Here is a 23,415-nt window from a genome sequence, read left to right on the forward strand (position 1 = left end):
TGGTAGTACTATGTCCAATTTTCTGAGGAACTGCCAGACTGATTTCCAGAGTGGTTGTACAAGTTTGCAATCCCACCAACAAAGGAGGAGTGTTCCTCTTACTCCACATCCTCACCAGCATTGTCAAGTCAATATGTACTAATAAACACATATGACAATCAGAATATTTATAAAGCACTTGTGTTCTAACAGACACCCAAATAGAATTTGCAATTGTTGAGAGAAAGGAAATAATTGACAATTTGTAGAAGTTAAGAAGATGTATAATTTGTTTAAATAGATAGTTAAAGGTGGAGTTTAGGTAGTGATTACAAAGAAATTCTGATTGTGTTTTAGGAAAGTTTTATTGGAGAAATGACTTCTCACAGATAGTAAATATGGCTAGCAGAAAAACTAATGGACAAGGTAGTTTAGTCTTTTCTCCTGTCCATCAGCCTCTTCATCTATAATATAGAGATAAGTATGCATCCTCATTTGGATTTGCTATAAATAAATGGAGTATGCAGTAGAACACTGTTAGACAGTGAATGATGACGCCTGCTCTTTCCCTCACCTTCCAAGTAATGGATCAAATCATGAAGTTCTTTGGTGTATGAATTTGGACATTTTTCCCTACAGGTTATTGGATAATGGTAATTGTGATTTATAGGTGGGCTTTGTATTCTATATTAAATACTCATAAAATAGTTCTACCATTTTACAACTGGTGAGAAACCATGCACAGTATTACATTTTACTCCAATTACTTGAAATTTATATGAATGCACACAGATCTGGCATTTCAAGAAAGAGTGTACTAGCAATTTTATATTGTTTAAAGTGAAGAGGTATCATCTTGGGTCTCAGAGAAAGGTCTCACATTGTCTTGACAATGTCATCTTCATATATTGTTGTACAGATAAAAAATAACTTGTGGTTAAGTTTACATACCAGTCCTGACCTTTATTGAAGGGGACATAAAGTGGTCTTCTATTTAGTCAGCCTTTCATAGTGAGATTCTGAGTAAAAGAAAGGGGAACAAAATACTCAAGGGAGGAACTACAGAGACAAAGACCGGAGCAGAGACTGAAGGAAAGGCCATCCAGAGAATGCTCTGCCTAGGGATCCATCCCATATACAGACACCAAACCCAGATACTTTGGCACATACCAAGAAGTGCTTGCTTATAGCTGTCTCCTGAGAGGCTCTGCCAGAGCCTGACAAATACAGAGGTGAATGCTCACAGCCAACCACTGGACTGAGCACAAGGTCCCCAATGGAGGAACTAGAGAAAGGATCGAAGGAGCTGAAGGAGCTTGCAGCCCCATAGGAGGAACAATAATATGAACCAACTAGTACCCACCCCCACCCCCAGAGCTCCCTGAGACTAAACCACCAACCAAAGAGTACCCATGGCTCCAGCTGCATAGGTAACAGAGGATGGATGGCCTTGTCGGACATTAATGGGAGGAGAGGCCCTTGGTCCTGGGAAGGCCTGATGTCCCAGTGTAAGAAATGTGAAGGAGGAGTGGGATCCAGGAGTGGATGGGGGTGGTAGTGAGGGAGCACCCTCATAGAAACAGGGAGAGGGAGGATGGGATAGGGGGTTTCAGGAAGGGAAACCTGGAAAGGGGATAACATTTGGAAAATAAATAAATAAAATATCCAAGAAAAAAATTTTAAAAAAAGAAGAAGCAACAAAGTATCTGGTAATGTAAGACAGAATACTGGCATGTAGGCAGTTGGTTTCTATAACCTGGCTACTTTCCTTCCTGGAAAAATCTCTTTTACTTGCAATAGGTATTATCCTACAGCTCTCATGCACAACAATCTAGCACTCCCCTCATTTCTATTATTTTGACTCCATTTCAGAAGGTAGAACTAGGAAATGGGGCCATGGAATTAAGTAAACCTTTCAAGAATAAAATGTAACTATGTGTGTTTACATTTTTCCCAATAGTGCCAATGAATCAAATGTATTAACTATTCATTAGTTGAAATTTAATAATATATTTATTAATAAATTTTTCTCATTGGCTCTTTTTCCTCGTCAAGTAGTATTAAAAGAGCTGCCCTTCTTTCCTCAGAGTCCCACTTGAAAGATGCAGTGAGGCACGGTGAGTTGGGACTACCCTGTAATGATAGGAATACCTCACAACTGCACACAAAATCTGAATCTCAAAGAAACTCAGATCCAATTTTATCTGACAGATTTTGGGTTTCTGGTCTCCCTTCTTATATGAAATTATATTTTCTTTTCCCTTGCTTTTACCTGATTTTAAGAGTATTGATTCTTTAGTTCTTAACATGATTTGTTTCAAGACCACCAAATTTCTTTGTTTTAAGTATTAATGCCTTCAAGACTCTCTTCATTTCTGAATTTGATTCCTTTCAGTAATATCCTAACTACCCACCATAGTCTAAAAATCCCCACATATCCATAGGATTTTAGAATTTAGGGAAGAGGAGTCAACCTGGGATAAAGTCAACTTGCAATAAGCACCAAAGGCCACATGACTGCAACCTTCAGGCCAGTTGGTTTTCCTGTCCTGTGGAGCAATGATTTCCTCTTGCCTCTTGTCATAAGTTTTCCTTACTTTATGAAGGTTCTGATAACTATTTTGAAAGAGCCTTCTCTTATGGCATTAGCAGGTAATCAAACTGTCAGTTTATTTATATCAAGCCTCAGGGCAAAATCACTGTGCATGTTGAAAGCTACTGAAATGCAGAAAATATTCTCTCTCTCTCTCTCTCTCTTCTCTCTCTCTGTGACTCTCTCTCTCTCTGTCTGTCTGTCTGTCTCTCTCTCTCTCTCTCTCTGACACACACAACACACTCTCTAATTTAATCTTCATCTCACCACCTCATTTATACCCTCAAGTAATTCCTAAAAGATCTAAAGATTTTCAAATTCTTGTTCTTTCCCCAAAATTTCAGAGGTTTACAACTGTCTCGTATCTCCACATCTACTAAATAGTTATGAAATAATAGCAATGCATTATTGGCAACGAAAAAGTTAATATTATCTTATGACCTTGCTCCCGGCCATGTATTAGTTACTTTCCTGATTCTGAAATAAAACATGAAGACCAAGACAACTCACAAAGTATATGTTTGGACTTAACTTACATGGGTTACCATGATGGTGGATCAATGGCTCAGCAGCAAGAAGAGTTGAGAACTCACAACATGATTCGCAGAATTACACACTGTGCTTGACATTAGTCTTGGAACCTCAAAGCCCATTATCAGTAATATAACCTCTCCAACAATGTCAAACCCGATTTTATTCCAAACAGTTCCACCAACTGGGGGCCAAATACTCAACTCAAATACATGAGCTTACAGTGGCTCTCCTCATTCAAATATCCACAGGTTGTGATGACAAAAGTTTGGGTGACAAGGCCTAGATTTTCAGAAGCTCCTGGTGTAGGTTCATCTTCTTGCCCCAATTCAGACTTTTCCTTCTTGATTGCAGTATTAATTGCCCCTCCCCCAGAAATCCCACAGCTATCTGCTGCTCTGTGTTGAACTTTGAGAGCCTTTGATTGTCAGTTCTTTTGCCAACAACAGAATCTTTCCTGAACACTCTGCCTTATGTAAAACATGATATCTGAATGAGGCTGGAGGCAGGCCGAAAGAAGACAGGGCTGATTGGAAAGGGCTTCATTAAAAAATAAAACATTCCTCCCTGTTTGAAGTGAACAAAGTCTACTAACAAGGATTCTACTTGCTGGGGTTTCCAGCTGTTCCCTCCTGAGTGCTTGGGTATCAAAGCTGTGTAGGCAGACAGTAGGACTGTTTGCTTGGCTGCCAGAGCAATTACAGCCTGGCAGTGCTCAGGTCTGTTACTGCTTTCATTACTATTATTACTTGTCTGCTCATGGATTCTGAAGCCTGTCTACATAGACACAAACCCCAGGGAATCACCAAGCCACAGGCACAGTGTTTGACGTCGCTGCTCCGTGACTCTTGGATTGATATGAATTTAATGTGTTTCCTTTATCTGGTAAGCCAAACCAAAGAAATGTAGACTTACATTCACAGGAGAGAATGTTTCCTGCAGAAAATGTCAGTTCTTCAGGCACGCATAGGATAAAGGAAAAACAGAACCTTCATTTTCATTTGAAAAGATCTACCACTGGCATTTTTGGACTAGGGTTCCCATCTTGCATCTGGTTCCAGAGGCATATTTGATGCAAAACCGTGCACAATATATATTCCACTAGTGCTTTGCTTAGAGTGAAAAATGAATTAAATAAATTAATTGAATAAATTTATGAAGATAAACACACTAATAAATTTCTCCTTCAGATAATCAGAATGCTTTGCCTTCTTAGAATGTGCCTTTTACCCATATTTTTGCAAATATTTATGTAAATGTGCTAGTCTCAGTTTCACTGTCTGAAAACAGCAACAACATAGAAAGTTTAAAAAACAATCATCTTTAATGTTAACTCTATTAATATTCAAATGTGGTCAATAAATTTTTCTTATTGATATTTCAGCTCAAATACTTAAATTAATCATTACTTCTTAATTTACTTATTGATTTAAATCTTTTTGAAAAGATTACACAGCCATTTGATTGCTTTTAAGCTGTCAGTGATAATTTTTCTCTACATTTGGTCAAGCCTTACTGACTGAACTGAATACAAAGTGGTCCTATTGCTTTTGTTCAGATCTCATTATTTGGATCTTTACAGGGAATCTGGCCACATAACAATCTAAAGACCTCAATGCTTGTGAAATCTTCTTATTTGTTTCCTATTTCCCCCATTCCATCACTCTTTAATGTATTTGCTCCAGAAAAAAAAAAAAGAACACCCCCCCAAAACAAAACAAAACAAAACAACAACAACAAAACAAAATAGAAGGAAAACCATATATGTATTAATGAGGGAGGGTAAAGGTGACAAGCCATACTTACAGTTTGAGTGTCTATAGGCAAGGGGCAGGCGGCGTAATTACAAGGGACTGCGGAAGAGTAAGAAAGGGTACTCAAGCTGCTATGCTTCTATACAAGCTTAGTTGTACTACTTTTCCAACTCTTTGAAAAGATAAGCCTGTGTCTAACCAGAAGATGTCTGTAGGCACGTGCACACTGCTGTCTGTAAATTAAGGTATCAGCTTGAGTCACAGAGGTTTGGTTTCCTGAAAAATGCAAATGTCTCTCCATTTTAATGAAGCTCTACCTGTATGATTATTGGGAGCCGACAGATTCTTTTTTATCCTTTTGGGTGATCTTTTAACTGAGCATCTCGGACTAAAATCACACCATGAATCAAGTCCTGCAGTAGCTATAGGAAGCAAAGGCCATCTTTGGGGGGTGTCAAGCCCTGCAAAATGGAAACACGTCTTCCGTCAGCTTCAGTCCTAGGACACAGTGGACTACACTGATGTGCATTTGATGTGTGAGATGACCGTACATGTTCATAACTATCTGCCAGTCATGATAATTTGGCCCAGTTAAGCTGTCAATCAATCATCACCAAACAATCTAATTCTTCATGTAACCAGAGATAATGAGTAAAAGAAGCCTGCATGGACATTTACATGGTATTGAGAATAATCAAGTGTTCACAGCCTTTTTTTTTTTTAATTTTATTACTGAAACCCAAATAAATCCTCTTGGGAGAGCAAACAAACAATACTCAAGTACCCTCTAACCTATGCTTCTGAGAGAGGATGCTAACATTTTACCAGGATATAGAGTTTTACAAGAGTGCCTTCCTTCTTTGCTTACCATACTTGGCTTGCTATGTTAGCTGTTCAGTTTTTCAACAAACACATCTGAGTAGTCAAATGGATCTTTGTTTTGGGATAATTTTTCTGTACTTCAAATTTTTCATTTTCTTTATTCCAATAAGCTTATATTTTCTATACTGAATATATACCTTAGGAATGTTATTCTATCTTGCCCTACTCAATAATTTAATTAGATAAAATGATAAAACCTCTAATTTCATTTGAATATCAGAGGTACTTTATTGCTTTGTCTTATCTATACCATTTTGACCAGAAAATAATTTGGAGAAAAGGAAATAATACACTTAGAAGAAAACACCCAAACCAAGCAGAAGCAATAACACTCACTGATACACAGAAGTGCATAGATACACATTTGTTATCTGTGAAAACCTGCTGTGACTCTTAGATGGGTATTTCATGTACCAGAAATCCCAGGGACCATAGGCTCAGGAAGTGCTACTGGTGATGAAGTGCTTGAGTTGAAAGCATGAGGACCTGAACATGGGTCCCAGAATCCACATTAAAAATAAAACAAAGAAGGGAGCCTCATCAGTAGGGAGGAGGGCAGGAATAAAGAGAGCCCCAGAGATCCATAGATTTGACTAAGAATTTCATTAATTCGTTGGTGTTTTTTTTTTTTTTTTTGGATTTCATAAGATTTATTTATATGTCAATTAATGTCTAATTACATTGGTTTAAATATCAATTCATTCCTTTTGTTTGATACAGGGTCTTACTGTGTAGTCCTGGCTGACATGTAACTCTCTATGTAGACCAAGCTGTCCTCAAATTCACAGAAATCTGCTGAACTCTGCCTCCCATGTGCTGGGATTAAAGGTGTGGGCCACCAAGCACAGCCTAATTTCATATTTTTTAATCATAGAGTGAATTTAGCTTTCTAGTTACTGCTGCTGATTCTCTTCCTTTATAAAGACCACACACAACAAATAATTTCTAAATTATTTTTATATTCTCATTCCTCAGCATTTTCCAAAACTAGAAAATTAATATGAAAGTAACACTTTTCTATTTTAGAATCCTCATTTTTCTTTCTTTTTCTTTTTTTTATTAGGTATTTTCCTCATTTACATTTCCAATGCTATCCCAAAAGTCCCCCATACCCTCCACCCCCACTCCCCTACCCACCCACTCCCACTTTTTTGGCCCTGGCGTTCCCCTGTACTGGGGCATATAAAGACCGGAGGATCCCGCAATACCTCTCCTGGGCATATATCCAGAAGATGTTCCAACTAGTAAGAAAGAAACATGCTCCACTATGTTCATAGCAGCCTTATTTATAATAGCCAGAAGCTGGAAAGAACCCAGATGCCCCTCAACAGAGGAATGGATACAAAAAATGTGGTACATTTACACAATGGAGTACTACTCAGCTATTAAAAAGAATGAATTTATGAAATTCCTAGGCAAATGGTTGAACCTGGAGGGCATTATCCTGAGTGAGGTAACCCAATCACAAAAGAACACACATGATATGCACTCACTGATAAGTTGATATTAGCTCAGAAATTTCAAACACCCAGGATACAATTTACAAAACACATGAAACTCAAGGAGAAGGAAGACCAAAGTGTGGATATTTCAATCCTTCTTAGAAGGGGAACAAAATACCCGTGGAAGGAGACAAAGTGTGGAGCAGAGACTGAAGGAATGGCCATCCAGCAACTCCCCCCACCTGGGGATCCATCCCATATACAGACACCAAACCCAGACACTATTGTGGATGCCAACAAGTGATTGTTGACAGGAAGCTAATATAGCTGTCTCCTGAAAGGCTCTAACAGTGCCTGACAAATTCAGAAGTCGATACTCACAGCAATCCATTGGACTGAGCACAGGTCCCCAATGAAGGAGCTAGAGAATGTACCCAAGGAGCTAAAGGAGTTTGCAACCCCATAGGAAGAACAACAATATGAACTAGCTAGTACCCCCAGAGCTCCCAGGGAGTAAACTACCAACCAAAGAATACACATGGTGGGACTCATGGTTCCAGCTGCATATGTAGCAGAGAATAGCATAGTTGGTCATCAATGGGAAGAGAGGCCCTTGATTGTATGATGGCTCTAAGCCCCAGTGTAGGGGAATGCCAAGGCCAGAAATTATGAATGGGTAGGTTGGTGAGCAGGGGAAGGGGGCAGAGGATAGAGGGGTTTTGGAGGGGAAACCAGGAAAGAAATACCTTTTTTATTAGGTATTTATTTCATTTACATTTCCAATGCTATCCTAAAAGTCCCCCACCCACCCACCCACTCCCACCTCTTGGCCCTGGTGTTCCCTTGTACTGAGACATATAAAGTTCTCTGATCTATGCATGTGCACACACACAAATACATGTACTTGCATATACATACGAAGTCCTTGAATTAATTCATACCAAGACAGAGCATATATTCTATACCTTAGGGCAGGACATATGTTCTTTTTATCTCACTGACACAGAAGCACTTTAGTAGTGGGAAATATTTTCCCATTTAAAAACTGAAGGAATTGAATGTAAAGGATTTATGAATGTGAATATAGTTGTTTGGATAGGGGAGTGTGAGGGTTATGATTCTGAACACCTAAGAACTGAGTACCAACAAACGGTATACTATGTAACGGGCCTTTCTGGGGACTAGGTACTCATGCGTAGTATTCTTCAAACTATCTGTTGACCAATTTCTTCTGAGGTATTGACCCATGTTATGCCATTGTTCTGTACGAAGCCAGTGACAGTATAAATTAATGCAACCATGATGCTCCCTTAATTTTTAAAGTCAGCTGAACTTAAACCGTGGGCTTAGTTACCAGCTTCACTTCCCATTTGGCTCAGGCTTCTTATCTCATCAAAGACACAAATTCATGAACATTTATTTCATAGGCAAGCATAAATATGCAGATCATACTCTGAGCCTTATTGGACTTGATTTTAATGGTGTTCTTACCCATAAAACCTACCAGCCAGCCAGTGTGACTGGCAAAGGCATCTACAGTGGATCCCTTTCTTCATAGACAGCATACACATGGGCAAGTGATAGTTGTAGCTTCATGTTCATGTTATTCTGTGCATACAAGAGAGGTAAACATTCAGAGGGAGAACCTGCTCCATTGCCATGGCCAGTAAGGCTCTAGTTTATCACTGTCCTTTTTAGACAAGTTTCTCTAAATGATGGCTATAACATATGGGATGTATGGGGAATGCAACATCTCTGCCTTCTCTTTCAAGTCTGCTGGGGAAGAAAGAAAATACCAACTGAGATCCAACAGACTCCATACAGACCCAGAGCTAGAGACAACTCTTTTGTCTTCATGTAAAATAGAACTGGCCAAGTTGTAGAAGATGAATGCCTGGGTTGTGTGTGGCAACAATGAAGTAGGAAAGCTTGCTGCCTCTATGCCTAGCTGGGATATGCATGTTCTTGTATCATACTGGGAAACATGTTGGTAGAAGTATCCAAAAAGAACAAGAGCTTTGGGAATGCATAACCTTAATAAAAGAAGACTTCCAAATCTTTCAAAAGCTTTTTGAGAAACAATTATATGAATATTGACTTATTTATATAATTCTTGTGCTGCCTTAGAACAAGGATTTGTGTCATCCTTGGGTTGGTCCTTATCTATATAACTTTTCATACAGAACTACCAGTTTATATATCTGTGGGTCAGAGAAATAACCTTGCTTAAATTCTAGGCTATTTAAAGACACAATATTTGCTTCACAATTTACCACAGGCTTGTGGTTCTTAAAGACATGAAAGGCACGCACAGACAGCTTTGCTGGTCACTCATGGTATAGGGACAATATCACCAATAAAAGCCCCAGTAAGTCCAACATAGAAATAAGGACATATTTGAAATCCAGCTCACACTTTGTGCCCTGCTGGTCCAGTGAATCTATGGTTGGTTTTATTTTTTTTTTCTTTTAGTTACTAGGGAAACAGTTGTCAGTAATGGAAGAGGAAACTTGGTCTGAAAGGATGGGGACTGGGCGGGGGGCACTTTGTATAGAAGAACCCATCAGATAGAGTCTGGCAGAGACACCAACACGTTTTCTGATTGATTTGGTCCCCAGCATGAAAGCATTAAAGTCCATTTGATGGAGTCGATATGCGAGGAGGCCATGGAGCCTGTCCACCAGCCTCTCTCTTTCTTCCTTGCTACCTATTAGAGATCTCAGCTCTGCATAGATGGATTGGCTCAGTTCTAACTTCTCTGCTGGGTGCATGTCAAGGTGGCGGATGCACAAACTGAGTTCTAGTTCACTGCTTTCTCTGAAGTGTTTAAAAAAACATAATAGGTCTGGAGAGGTGGCTCAGCAGTTAGGAGCACTACTACACTTGCAGACAATCCAAATTAAGTGTCTGATATTCATATTGGTCAGTTCACAACTACATATAACTTCACCACTGGAAAGATCCAACATCTCTAGCCCCTGTGGGCTTCTGAGCTCACAGGTACATATACATACCCAGAAACATAGATCTATGTGATTAAAATAATAAAAATAATTCTTACAAAACTCTCAAAGGTCACCCTCACTCTCATCCTACACTTGTATTTCATAAATGTTCTGAGAATGTTTCTAGGAAGAATTCCAAGGAAATAGATACCTCTTGTCTATTGTTAGATCTAAATTGTGATATTCTTACATCACAAGGAAAATAGTAAAAGCCTAGAATGGAATACTAAAGGTTATAGGGAACACCACACAAAGAAAATGGAGGCTTACAAAACTGGATATGTCAGACAAACACCCACTAAAATGACCCAGAGATTCTATCTCATACTAGTCAAAATGACAGTTGTCCAGAAAATAACAGATGTTGGTGAGGATGAAGGCAAAATGGAACTTCTATCCACTACTGGTGAGAATGTAATCTAGTCAAGCTACTCTGGAAAGAAGTATGGAGATTTTTTTCTTTTCAAAAACTGGAAATAGCCACATCACATGAGCCAGGTGCATTTGTAGGTATTCAATTAAAAGAATCCAAGTCAATATGTCACAGATAAACCTGGCAGACTTTGTGGAATGTGCGTGTGTGTGAGCGTGTGTGTATGCGTGTATGTGTGTGCGTGTATGTGTGTGCTTGCATGTGTGTGTTTAGTTGGAAATTTTTTATACCTAAAAAGCAAAATGATGTAAATTTTTTGTTTGTTTGTTTTTGTTTTGGTTTGTTTGTTTTGTTTTTCGAGACAGGGTTTCTCTGTATAGCGCTGGCTGTCCTGGAACTCACTTTGTAGACCAGGCTGGCCTCGAACTCAGAAATCTGCCTGTCTCTGCATCCCAAGTGCTGGGATTAAAGGCGTGCACCACCACGCCTGGCTGTGATGTAGTTTTTAAGAAAATGGATACACCAGGGGTTTATCAATATAGACAGTATCATCAAAACAAAAATGTGTTTCCTTTCATTTGTTTATTTTGGATTTTATGTAAAGTCATGAATGTATAAATGACATAAGTCTTAGTGAACTGTCCTGAAGAGTGAAGGGCACTAATGAGAATGATTAAGAATAGTGGAAAGGATGTATAGGAGAAACTATGGCTAAGACACTTTAAACACTTTCGTGGAAATCTCTTTGTAAGGCTCTGTGCTATGTAAAATGAATATACTTCAATAAAACCTTACATATTACTTACCACATTTGATCCCTCTATTTTTTGTACCTGTTAAATGTTTAAATTAAAACAATTGAATCTCCACATTTGCAAGATAATTTTAGATTTAATTCCATCCATAAATTTGAAATTTCCTGTTATATAAAATACCAATTCAGATATGCTACTGTTCTTTGAACTATGTGTATTGTTGAAAAACTTTGAATGGCATTGAATGTGGCTTATTAGAAAACAATAGAAAAAATTCTTAGAGAAAAAATATTTGAGATAAAACAACTTACTGTGTGCAGCTATTCAGTGCTGGATTGGATATCTCAGCATAGAGGTCACTTTAAGATTTTGAGAAATCCTGTCTTCTGGATATGACATGCCCACTGTACATGTGATCTCATAACATCGGTGTATATGTAATTCATTTGAACAAGATCTGCTCAAGGTCAAGCTAGTTAAAACTCCAACATCTGTGAGAGAAGCACCTGAGGCTCCATCCTAGCTGAGGAGCTGACGACAGCTGGTGGTTCCTGGGGAAGGAAGTCTACTCTTTGGAGACATAGTCTATGGTAGGCTGATCATGCTCCAATGATTTGTTGGGAATAGCTAGAGGGAAATGAATGGAAGAGTTAGTGGTTAGCGCAACTCTTTCATATGCATAGGAAATATATAAATATATGTATAAATTTAATATATGTAATATATACTATGTACATTATTATATACATAGTATATATGTATGAAAATTTAAAATAATGTTTTAATGAGATAAAAATCAAGAAGTAAACCTAAGATGAACATTAGAGAAAGTCTTAAATGCACACTGGCATGCTATGTGACCATGAATGTATTCATTTCATGGAATGTACTCTAAACAGGTGATACCACAGGCATAGCCATGATGTAGTGTCTTGACTGAGGAAGTCAATTTTTTCCTTCAAATTACTTTATGGAGTTAGAATTCTGAAGACTTGGAGGATATGTACCTAGCTGGTCCTTTGTGGACACAGGAATGCGTATTTCCATTGGTGACGGGATCACATGATTCCTGGTTTTCAGATCTTTACCAGAGATGTGTTGTGATAAAACGTTAGTCTTTAGTTTTTAAGGCCTTTAAATTTCAATCTCAATTGTATTATCACAGTGGGTTGATTTTCATACTCGGGCTAAGATTTCTCCTCAAATGTCATACCAATTAATTTTTCATGCTTTTGTGTCAGCACACAGCTTACCCAGGCCATGATGATCCTTTGCACTGTACAAGCCACTTGCTATGTGTGTTCATCCCTTGCTCTTCCTGCTATGTTTTGCATCAATCACATCACATTTAATGACAAGCATCCTTCCTGGATATCATGATTTTGGCTCAAAACCATTGCAGTAAGATCATTATTGCAATAACCAAGTCACAAAAACTTTTCAGTTTCAAATGAGTGTATTTACCTTAATTAAAATGTTCTATTCTCATCATTATCTGACCTGTAGGATAGATGATACCAGTAGCCTTGTTAATATACAGCTGTCGGCACCCTTTAATTTGTATGCAAACAAACAAGCACATTGTTAGGAGAGTGCAATAGAGAACAATATGACAAAATGAAACATGTTTATTTTAAAGCATATGATAAGATTTTCCTATCTGTGAATGAAAACTCATTATTTTTTAGACTGTTTCTCAAAGGAACTGTGGGAGGAGGCTTTTGCCATGTGTTCTTTTGAAGTAGAATTATTTTATCAACCCTGAAAACCATCTATTGGCACTTTGATTTCCTGTGCTTTTGTAGGCCAAGATGAGGAGAATTGATGTTATGTGTTTCTGGCTTGCTTTCTCAGAGTTCACTGTATTTGTTCATTTGTTTAAATATTCCTTGTTAGCTCTTGGTAAAGTGCAAGAATGTACCACATAACTCTTGGATGGTTATTACTAAGTCCATTTTCAGATATTTCTCAGCTAGATTGCTATTGTGACTAGACTTTTTATTACACTTAATAATTTATTTTGCTGTTTCGGGAAAGAAAATTGATTTTCATGTATTTAATTTGTAACCTTGTCTCCTTACTCAGTTCTTTATGTGTATCTAATGCATTCTGTGTTCTTGTTGATTCGTTTGGCTTATATTAGTATAGGATCAGTCTTCAAACAATGATAATGGGATTCCTTCCTTTGTAATATATAAAGCTCATATTTCTTATTGGATTTTCTGGAACTTTCGAAGTAATATTATTTAATAGTGATGAGAAAAGGCTATAAATTAGGCCATAGCTTTAATAAAGACAATGTTAGAGTTGTTGGTTTTATATAGCACTTGCTATTATTGTTGATAACAGTGAAGGCTTTTGTTACTTCATAACAATGCATAGGCTAAGTTGCATACCCACACATGCGTTCCCATACAACTCTTCCCCATCACCCCAGAGGCAGAGACACACAGAGAGAATATGGTCTCAGAGGCTCCATGAACTTTAAGCCACTTCATTTTCATTGTACCTATAAGGATACTGAGGCACTAAAATGTCAGATGACTTCCCTCAAATCACACATATAGACATGGTAGTACTGTGGATGAAGCCTTTCAGGTCCAAGTCATGCTGTCATACACAGTGCCTTCCTGAGAATGCATGCACATGTCCTGAGTTTCTTCTTCCTTCTCTACCTTTTAATCTTTTGTTGTATCAAAATATCTTTTAGTGGCATTCCCCATGATACCACTACCCTACTCCTACAAACAAACAAACAAACAAACAAACAAACAAACAAAGTACTAGGTCACATTGCATAACTTTTGTATATTGTAATTCTAAGTATAGAATTTCATTAATTTCAGAATGTATATATTTCAGAATGTATATATCCCTGTCTCTATGTCCTATCTAGTATCTACTCACCTATCTATCTATCTATCTATCTATCTATCTATCTATCTATCTANTCTATCATCTATCTATCTATCTATCTATCTATCTATCTATCTATCTATCTAACTACCTACCTATCTATAATCTATTATCTATCCATCTGTTTATCACATATATGATATATATACATATCTATCTATCTATCTATCTATCTTTCTATCTATCTATCTATCTATCTATCTATCTATCTATCTATCTACCTACCTATCTATAATCTATTATCTATCCATCTATTCATCACATATATGATATATATACATATCTATCTATCTATCTATCTATCTATCTATCTATCTATCTACTCTACCTGTATATCTATAATTTATTTATCTATCTATGTGTGCATGCACATATGTATGTGTATATGCATATTTGTGTCTATGTACATGCATGCACATATATAGTGGATATCATTATATATAATGATAAGAGGACACAGATATGAGTAGGGAAAGAAGTATAGACATAGGAATTATGACAGAGATAAAGGTAGATATGATTAAGAATGAAATTCTCAAGAAAAAAACAGAACAAAACAAAAAATAGGACATCATTATTTTTTCATCTGTCATAAATACTTATCATTTTTATCCATTTTCCCTTGAAATATTGGATAGAATCATGAAGTTCTTTCCTCTGTGATGGACCTTTAATCTTTCATAATTCTGTTAACCCTTTCTGTATCTGCTTTTATCTTGTAATTCCATTTCCCACCTCCATTGTTCATTCTTTCCTAATTTCTTGATATACCCTATACCCTTTCCATGCTTTTTGTTTACCCTACATGCAATATACACTTTCTTCTTTCTAAGAATATAGACATAACATTTCTTAGCTGCTTTTACAATATTGATAGTCAATCTATTTTAGTAGAAAACATTTGTTTTGTGTCTGGAAATTATTTTTTACATTTAACTACATTATTTCTCATTAACATACTATTTTTCCTATGTATATATTTCTAGGGGTGCTCAGTGGTAGACATCTTTTATAAAACGAGACTTTTCTAGAACTCTTCAAAGGCCAACAATTTCTGTTTTAAGATTTGTGGCAAAAGTTGAAGACCATTCATAGTTTGAGGATCAATTGGAGAATAGATATCATTATATGAAGTGAGAACCACACACTAACCACAGTCATCAATGAAAAGTAAATTTTTAATTTGTGAAGGAATATAATAAGGATATTCAATGGGCTTGGTGTAGAGAACCCAAGCTTTCAATTGTAGTCACACAACAGTACTCTCAAAAAGGTTTGAATTCAAAATTCACAGTACAGTACATAAAGTACTTTACTTAAAAATGTGATCTATAGCACACTAAAGTGTGGATGCTACAGTCCTACTCAGTAGGGAGAAGAGAATAATCTCTGGGAAGTAGAGGGAGAAAGGGACCTGGGAGGGAGAGAGGAGGCAGAGGGAAAAGGGGGAACGAGTTCATATATAGGAGGAGATGGAGGAGAAGTACAGAGGGTCAGGAATTTAAAAGTATGTGTATAGCATTGGGAGAGGGAAAACTGTGGGTAGCTACTAGAAAATCCTAGATGCCAGGGACCCAAGAGGTTCCCAGTACCCCACATGTCATACATTAGCCTAAATACCCAACAAAGGGGAGATAGAACCTTTAGAGATAATATCCAGTAAATAGACACGGCCCCCCATTGAGGAATGGGGCCACCCACCCACCTCATAAAATATTAACCCAGAATTCCTCCTGTCAAAAGGAAATGCAGGGACAAAAAGTAGAACAGAAACTGAAGGAAAGGCAATCCAGAGACTGCCCCACCAAGGGATCCATCCCATCTGCTGACACCAAACCCAGACTCTATTGCTGATGCTAAGAAGTGCTTACTGATAGGAGCCTGTTATAGCTGTCCCCTGAGAGGCTCTGCCAGAGCCAAACCAATACAGATATGGATGTACACAGTCAAACATTGGGCTCCAATGGGAAAGTTAGGGCAAGGACTGTAGGAGCTGAAGGGGTTTGCAGACTCATGAGAACAGCAATATCAACCACCTAGATCCTCAAAACTAGGATTAACAGATTTTTCAAGAGTCTGAGGAAAATATACCTTCCATTTATTGATGGACTTTAATATTTTAGTATTTTAGTATTTGTAATAATCTTTCTTTGAAGTAAAGTTCTCTTGGAATTTTAGGAGGCAAATATTTTCAAGATATCATTGTAAAGATCTTTCTTCTAAAATTTGCATTTTACTGAAAGATTATAGCAATAAAGCCTGTTTGTATTGTAGTCCAGGAACCTGGGTAACCACCTCTCATCACTGTTAACTCTTCAGGATAAATTGTATTATTGTATAATTTGTCTCTAGCTTTATGTTATCATTAAATCATGAGCATTTTCCATATTGCTAAATGGTTGTTATAATTATCAATTTAATGGCTCCATTACACCTTATCAGATTTCTTCCATTAAAGTTCCCTTAGTCATTCCTTCTTTATTAGACATTTAGGTTTTATTTCCCTCAAATTTTGATTATTATATATAATATTGGTGTAATTTACATTTTTATGCATATAGCTTCACTTTTATTTTCAATCAGTTCATTAGAAATAGTTCCCTGAAGTGACATTATCATGTCAAATGTTATTGAGTAATTTCCCTAAAGGTATGAATCAATTTACATTCCAACAGACATTTTGGAATCTAGGAGCTTTGGGTATAAAGGGAGGTCAGAAATATTACAATCTTAAATATATATCCACTAATTTAGTGGGTTTAAATGGTAGGTCTAGTTAAAATAGTGAAATTGACATTTTTCTCATATGTGTTTATCTTAGTAATTATTTTACTGTTTTATTTTAACCTTTATGTTACTTACATTTACGTGGTTTTTTTTTAAATCTACTGTTTTGGACATACTTATAACATATATTGTTTGGGGTCGGGAATTATCAATGGAAAACATTTAATGGTTGCTGCAAAGAGTTGTACTTACTGCTATCATGAACAGCTACTTGCATATTTTAGCAATATTATACCAAATTATCAAAGTAGAGCATGTGGTTGTCTTATACAACTTGATGCTCTTCTCTCTTATTCTCTTCTTTTATGAGATTGAACAAGGTGAAAGGTTCTATTAAAGACTGTTTAAAAAACATAGGGTGGCTTTAGGATACTGTTGTGGTGAGTGAAATGTAAGCAAATTCATTCTGGTGACATCTCCCCCTATTTTTTTCCTCATTTGGAGGCTGGATGGGGCTATAGCAGTCATTTTCTAATGTAAGAGAACCAGAAGAGAGATGATTGATTTCTTATTTTAAATGTTGAAATAATACCAAAAGTCTTCTTACACTCACTACATTTATGAGCTATAGAAAGCAAAATCTTATGTACTGAAGGCAACATAGTTTGAACTTTTTCTATTGGGCAGCTAATCAACTGTTAGGAAGGAAAGTTGGTTTCTGTTTTATTGTCTTTCACTTTTAAACTGTTCAACTATAGCTTTATTTATATAGTCATTACTATGAGACCACCCTTGGTTAGGTGATGTTTTACACATCATACCCATGAGTGTGACAATGGGAGAACTAAATTTGAAGGCACTCATGAATTTCCCACCCGGAGAAGTCAAAGTCCATGTGAGGAGTTCAGTGTGTGCGTAGCAAACACTCGAAGGACTCTTCATGTTCACTCAGGAAGAAGCATTGTTTGTGCAGTCACTAGGCAGGGACAGTGTAACATTGATGGATGTGTATTCTGTGCCTGAGAACTAATGTTAAGTAAGAGAGAGATGGTGCTCTGTCCTTCCTCTTGAAATTTATTTCCACACCAGGATATGAATGTGAGAAAGAGATCGTTCATATAAACAAATATTGTTAATACTGTGTGAGAGTGAAAATGAAAATAAAATAAGAAAGAAAAAATCAATAAGAGAGAACAGAATGAAGCTGCAGACTCACCCAAGTCTCCCAGTCAATAAAATGATATGAGTTCTTTGAGGAGTTTTCTGAACTAGTGTTTTTATGACGCCAAGTGCTGCCTGGAATACGTGGGTCTACACCTGAAATAGAAGCTATTTTCATGTTATAAATACTATCACTTCATATAGAAGCACACCTGTGTGAAGGAGTGACCCCCAGCCCATCAATACTGAGTATGGTAGTCGATGTGTTTCCTACAGTGCTTGTTCAGTTACATGCCTAGCCAGAGGCTGGTTTTCCATGTGTAAGGGGTGCACAGAGAGAGGGCCAGAAGGCTGGAGTTTTGCTTTTTCCTTCTAGGAGACCTTCTTAAGTCACAGATAAGAGGAAGGTCACCAGTTGGATGTGACCTCTACTTCCTTTCCTCTGATATCCAGAGACGTTATTCTCCAAAGAAGAAAAGAGTCTACATATGGTCAGGAAAAAAAAAATCAGACATTAGAACTTCTGTGCATGGAAAGGGGCTCTGGGTTTTTTTTTTTCCTTCTTTCTTTAAAAAATGGTCTTCTGGTCTTCTTTCCCCCCGTGGACTGGAGAAGGAAATAAAAGCAATTTGTTCAACATCTGTCTGCTCCTTGTATAGCGGCTGTTTACAGAGGAACTTGCTTCCTTCAGCTCTGATGTAATGTCTCCTTTCTTTAGGAAACAGGTGTCAAAACAAGCAGAAAATCCAATTTTCAAGCAGCTCAAATCAGCCTGAGACTTTCCACACACTGGGGTGCTTTTACCTTGGAAGCCTCCCATGAGGCTTGGTGCTTCCCAATATCAAGTTTTGTTTTCTGTTTTTGGTTTCCTTTGGCATGTTTAAAAGCAGGGCTAAAGAATCAGTTCTGCCCTAGCTTGGTCTTCTAGAATAACAGCACTCTTATTTGGATGGAAACTCATACATTTTAATTTTAATTGACACAATAATTGTACCTATTTTTGGGAACTGTGCTGGATGCATATAATGTCTAATGATTAAGCAGTGTAATTATCATATCTATCACATCAAACATGTATCATTTTTCTTGTGCTGGTGAGATTCAAAAATTTGCCTTTAGTTGTCTTGAAATATATAATAAATTATTATTTATTATTTTATAATTATTTGTTGTGATTGTAATATACTATATTATGAGACACTGAATGAAACCACTTTTTGTGTAATTATTTTATCTAGTAAAATATGATATGATCAAAATATAATTTTATTAAAAAACTCAATTATTGATTTTTTTGGTATTTTCTTTTTTTATTAGATATTTTCTTTATATACATTTCAAATGGTATCCCAAAAGTTCCCTATACTCTCCCCCCACCCTGCTTCCCTACTCACCCACTCCCACTTCTTGGCCCTGGTGTTCCCCTGTACTGGGGCATATAAAGTTTGCAATACCAAGGGGCTTCTCTTCCCAGTGATGGCCCAACTAGGCCATCTTCTGCTACATATGCAGCTAGAGACACAAGCTCTGGGGGTACTGGTTAGTTCACATTGTTGTTCCACCTATAGGGTTGCAGACCCCTTCAGCTCCTTGGGTACTTTCTCTAGCTTCTCCACTGGGGGCCCTGCGTTCCATCTTATAGATGACTGAGCATCCACTTCTGTATTTGCCAGGCACTGGCATATCCTCATACAAGACAGCTATACCAGGGTCCCTTCAGCAAAATTTTATTTAGATTTTATATGTAGGTCCTAGGGCTGTTCTGAACTCCATCTCATTAAACCTTATTTTTAGCCAAAGAGGAAGAGAATCTGGGCTAAACTTTATATTGCAGGGACTTTGGAGCATTTCTTCATCAAGTGTAAAAGTGATGGAATGTATAATGGTTTAGGTGTCTGGAGGAGAGACAATCCCATTTTACAGATGAGAAATTCAAGAGTAGTAAAGTTTCAGCACGCTACATTACCCTATCAGAAAATACTGGAACTGTGATTTAAGTCCAATTCTGAAAAGCACACGCTTTACCTTCTTGTGTCACTATCTGTATTTGCATATTGGATTTCATGGGTGATGGGGAAGGCCAAGTCCATTGCTGGTCTCAGTTACTTACGGGCAGTGAGACCTTGAATAAGTTCCTTGGCTTTATATGTCTGAATCTTCTCTGTGGATTAGAGAAAATAATTACCTTGTAGGACTTTGGTAGGGAAATAGCTTACCATGATGTGTGGGAGTCTGTTAGATGCTCTGGACACTTACTGGCATTGAGTAGGTAGGTGCCCGAAAAGGTCTTGTCAATTGCTATAAACTGCTTTTCTCTCTACCTGGTCAGTGTGCTTACCTCTACTTCATGAACTATAACAAGAGTACTAGGCTTAGCTTTGCTTTTGTGTATTACCTTTGGACAGAGATAGTTTGAAGGAAGTGTATAGTTTATTTTGCAGTTTCAGTATTTATATGTGAAGGACCCCTTCTTCTTTGCCATAGTTCAAATTAATGACAAATTGTATATCTCCTAACCAGATGATGATTGTGATGATGATGGTGGTGATAGTGATGATGATGATGGTGATGATGATGGTGGTGATAATGATGACAACGATGATAATGATATATTTGTTTCCACAATAAACTCCTTTTCAAAATGCAGGTGGAAGATTTGTGGATTTCTTTGCAAAGGGATGTGGCAGTGTGACTGGTCCTGTGCCACTCATGCCCTTTATCTTCCACTTGAGCTTGCTATCCTGTCAGAAAATGCAGAAGTGCAAAATGTTCATGCAGCACAAATTGAGAAAAGCCAACTTTGGAAAGTGACTGACAAGCACTATAAATCCTCAATATCTGTGATAGATAGACATCTAGAGTCTCTCCTCCTAATCTGAAAATATCACTACTTGATTCCCACTGAGTAGTCACTGTTGATTGCTTTGTTTAACTGGCAGGGTCTACAGTTTGGTACTGGAGAACTAGAAGAAATGGGAGCCATGTACTGCTTGGGACTGCTCATCTTGGAACTCAAATCTGTAAGCTGTAGCCATAAGCTCTTGGCTCGAGCTTCATCTCTGCTGAACGCGGATGTTCTGGAACACTACCTCCAGCGGTAAGATGCTTACCAGGGAATCAAGGATGCCTTCAGCATATTTAGTACAAGTGTCCTGGTGAAGTGGATTGATAGGTCCTTGATAGACAGAGAAGAAGGATGAGCTACCAGATGAAGGTAGGTTCAACTGTCCTGTGAGGAAAGCCAGACTTTGAACTGCACAGATACAGAAAATGTGAGGAGGTTGCTCCTTGGACACACATGCAGATAAACATTTTTACATATTTATGAATATATAATTAATACTTATTGCTAATGATAAGGAAGCTGAAACTTAGGGCCATAGTCTTACACAAGTACAGACTTCTTTCCTTGTGCTACATTCTTATGCATATAACAATTTTGGGCTATCGCTCAACATAGAAATAGAGGAGTGTCACACTGTTGATATCTTGATGCTTGGTGCAAGGGTCTGTTTTTCAAACACTGTCATTCTGGGATAGATGTTTTATAATTGGTCAAGAGAAATTACTTAACATAGCAGAGAATGGCTGGATATCTGAGACCTGGGCATCAGTAATGAGTCAAGGTGTAGGTAACTGTTATACAAATGAGCTTTTTTTTTTTTTTTTATAAGATAATTGTTTATTTTCACTTATGGTTCCAAATGAGAAGATTGAGTTCATTATGACAGGAAGGTTTCTAGTCACACTGCATCAACAGTTACAAACAGAAAACAAACAAAAACAGAGAAAAGTGAATTCTACAAATTCCCCCCTTTTTTGTATTTTTTTTATTACATATTTTCCTCAATTACATTTCCAATGCTATCCCCAAAGTCTCCCATACCCCCCCCCCACTTCCCTACCCACCCATTCCCATTCTTTTGGCCCTGGCATTCCACTATATTGGGGCATATAAAGTTTGCAAGTCCAATGGGCCTCTCTTTCCAGTGATGGCCGACTAGGCCATCTTTCGATACATATGCAGCTAGAGACAAGAGCTCCNGGGTNCTGGTTAGTNCATCATGTTGTTCNAACTATAGGGTTGCAGATCCCTTTAGCTCCTTGGGTACTTTCTCTAGCTTCTCCATTGGNAGCCCTGTGATNCATNCANTAGCTGACTGTGAGCATCCACTTCTGTGTTTGCTAGGCCCTGGCATAGTCTCACAAGAGACAGCTATATTTGGGTCCTTTCAGCAAAATCTTGCTAGTGTATGCAATGGTGTCTTAAACCCTTAGCCAGACTCACACATGAGCTTTTGATGCACTTTCCTGTAGACAAATGCTTTATTTCTTGAGCAGAATAAATTTGGGGACAAAATGCGGAGAAATAATACTATGTAAAAGGCTAGAGGACCAGAAGTCATCGAAGTCCCAAAGAGGCTAAATCGTGGACTACAGCAGTGGGGCCTTATATGATTTGTTGTCTACTGATAAATGAGGACGCACGTAACCATACACTTTACCTCCAACAGCAAAGGCAAAAGTATTAATATGGAGAAGACTTTTATTTCCAGCTAATTTTCATTAGTTTTCTGTGAGTCACAGTTAAAATGCACTTCATGTGGCAGCTCACTAAATGGCCAGTCATGCCTAAAAAGATCTAGCAGTGTACATGAAAACAACTTTGGAAAGCCTCCATTTCTCTGGGACTTAATTAGCTAAATACAATAATTAACTTGCTCAGCACAGAGTAATATAGAACCCAGACAACAGAGACTTAAGTTAATCCCGTGCCAGGCCCCGGCCCAGGAGACACTGCCACCCTTTACCCTTTGTGTGGGCAACACTCCTTCCATGGGAACCTTCTTCCTTCCATGCCTTTCAGCAACCACACGATTTGCATGTTTGACTTTATCTCAGTTTTCAGACTCCCCCTCTGATAGCAAGGGTATTCGCCCGCCTCAACTTATATTTCCAGTTGTCTTCTCATTTTTTCCTTTGCTGAGGAATCTTGGGTGGGGAAACAGATGAGTCTCCCTTACCTTTCTCCCACCTCCATCCTCAGCTGCTCATTGAGGGAAGATTGAGCAGAACTGGCATTGCTTTCTTTCCCTGAATTGATTGTGCCCGTCTGTTTGATCCAATGCAGTAAGTATTAGTTGCCTGTAAACGAGAACAAGAAGAAATCTATCAAAGAAATGCCTTTTCTAATTCAAGTCTAAAGAATTCAGTGTCAGGCTTCAAATACAGCAGGTACTATGTGGCATCTCATACAAAGATAGTGTTCTCTCTCTCTCTCTCTCTCTCTCTCTCTC

At 37.7% G+C, this 23,415-nt stretch overlaps 1 protein-coding gene across 1 annotated transcript in view; it reads left to right on the top strand.

The window, feature by feature from the left end:
* Agbl1 (ATP/GTP binding protein like 1) overlaps positions 1-23,415 on the top strand; it is an 842,475-nt gene that overhangs the window by 581,323 nt on the left and 237,737 nt on the right. Inside the window, exon 22 of the mRNA XM_021168273.1 lies at positions 21,058-21,215. Within this exon, the coding sequence (XP_021023932.1) occupies positions 21,058-21,215 (158 nt within the window). The remainder of the gene's footprint in view (positions 1-21,057; positions 21,216-23,415) is intronic.

Source organism: Mus caroli, chromosome 7 (genome assembly GCF_900094665.2).
Source record: "Mus caroli chromosome 7, CAROLI_EIJ_v1.1, whole genome shotgun sequence".
Lineage (NCBI taxonomy): Eukaryota > Metazoa > Chordata > Mammalia > Rodentia > Muridae > Mus > Mus caroli.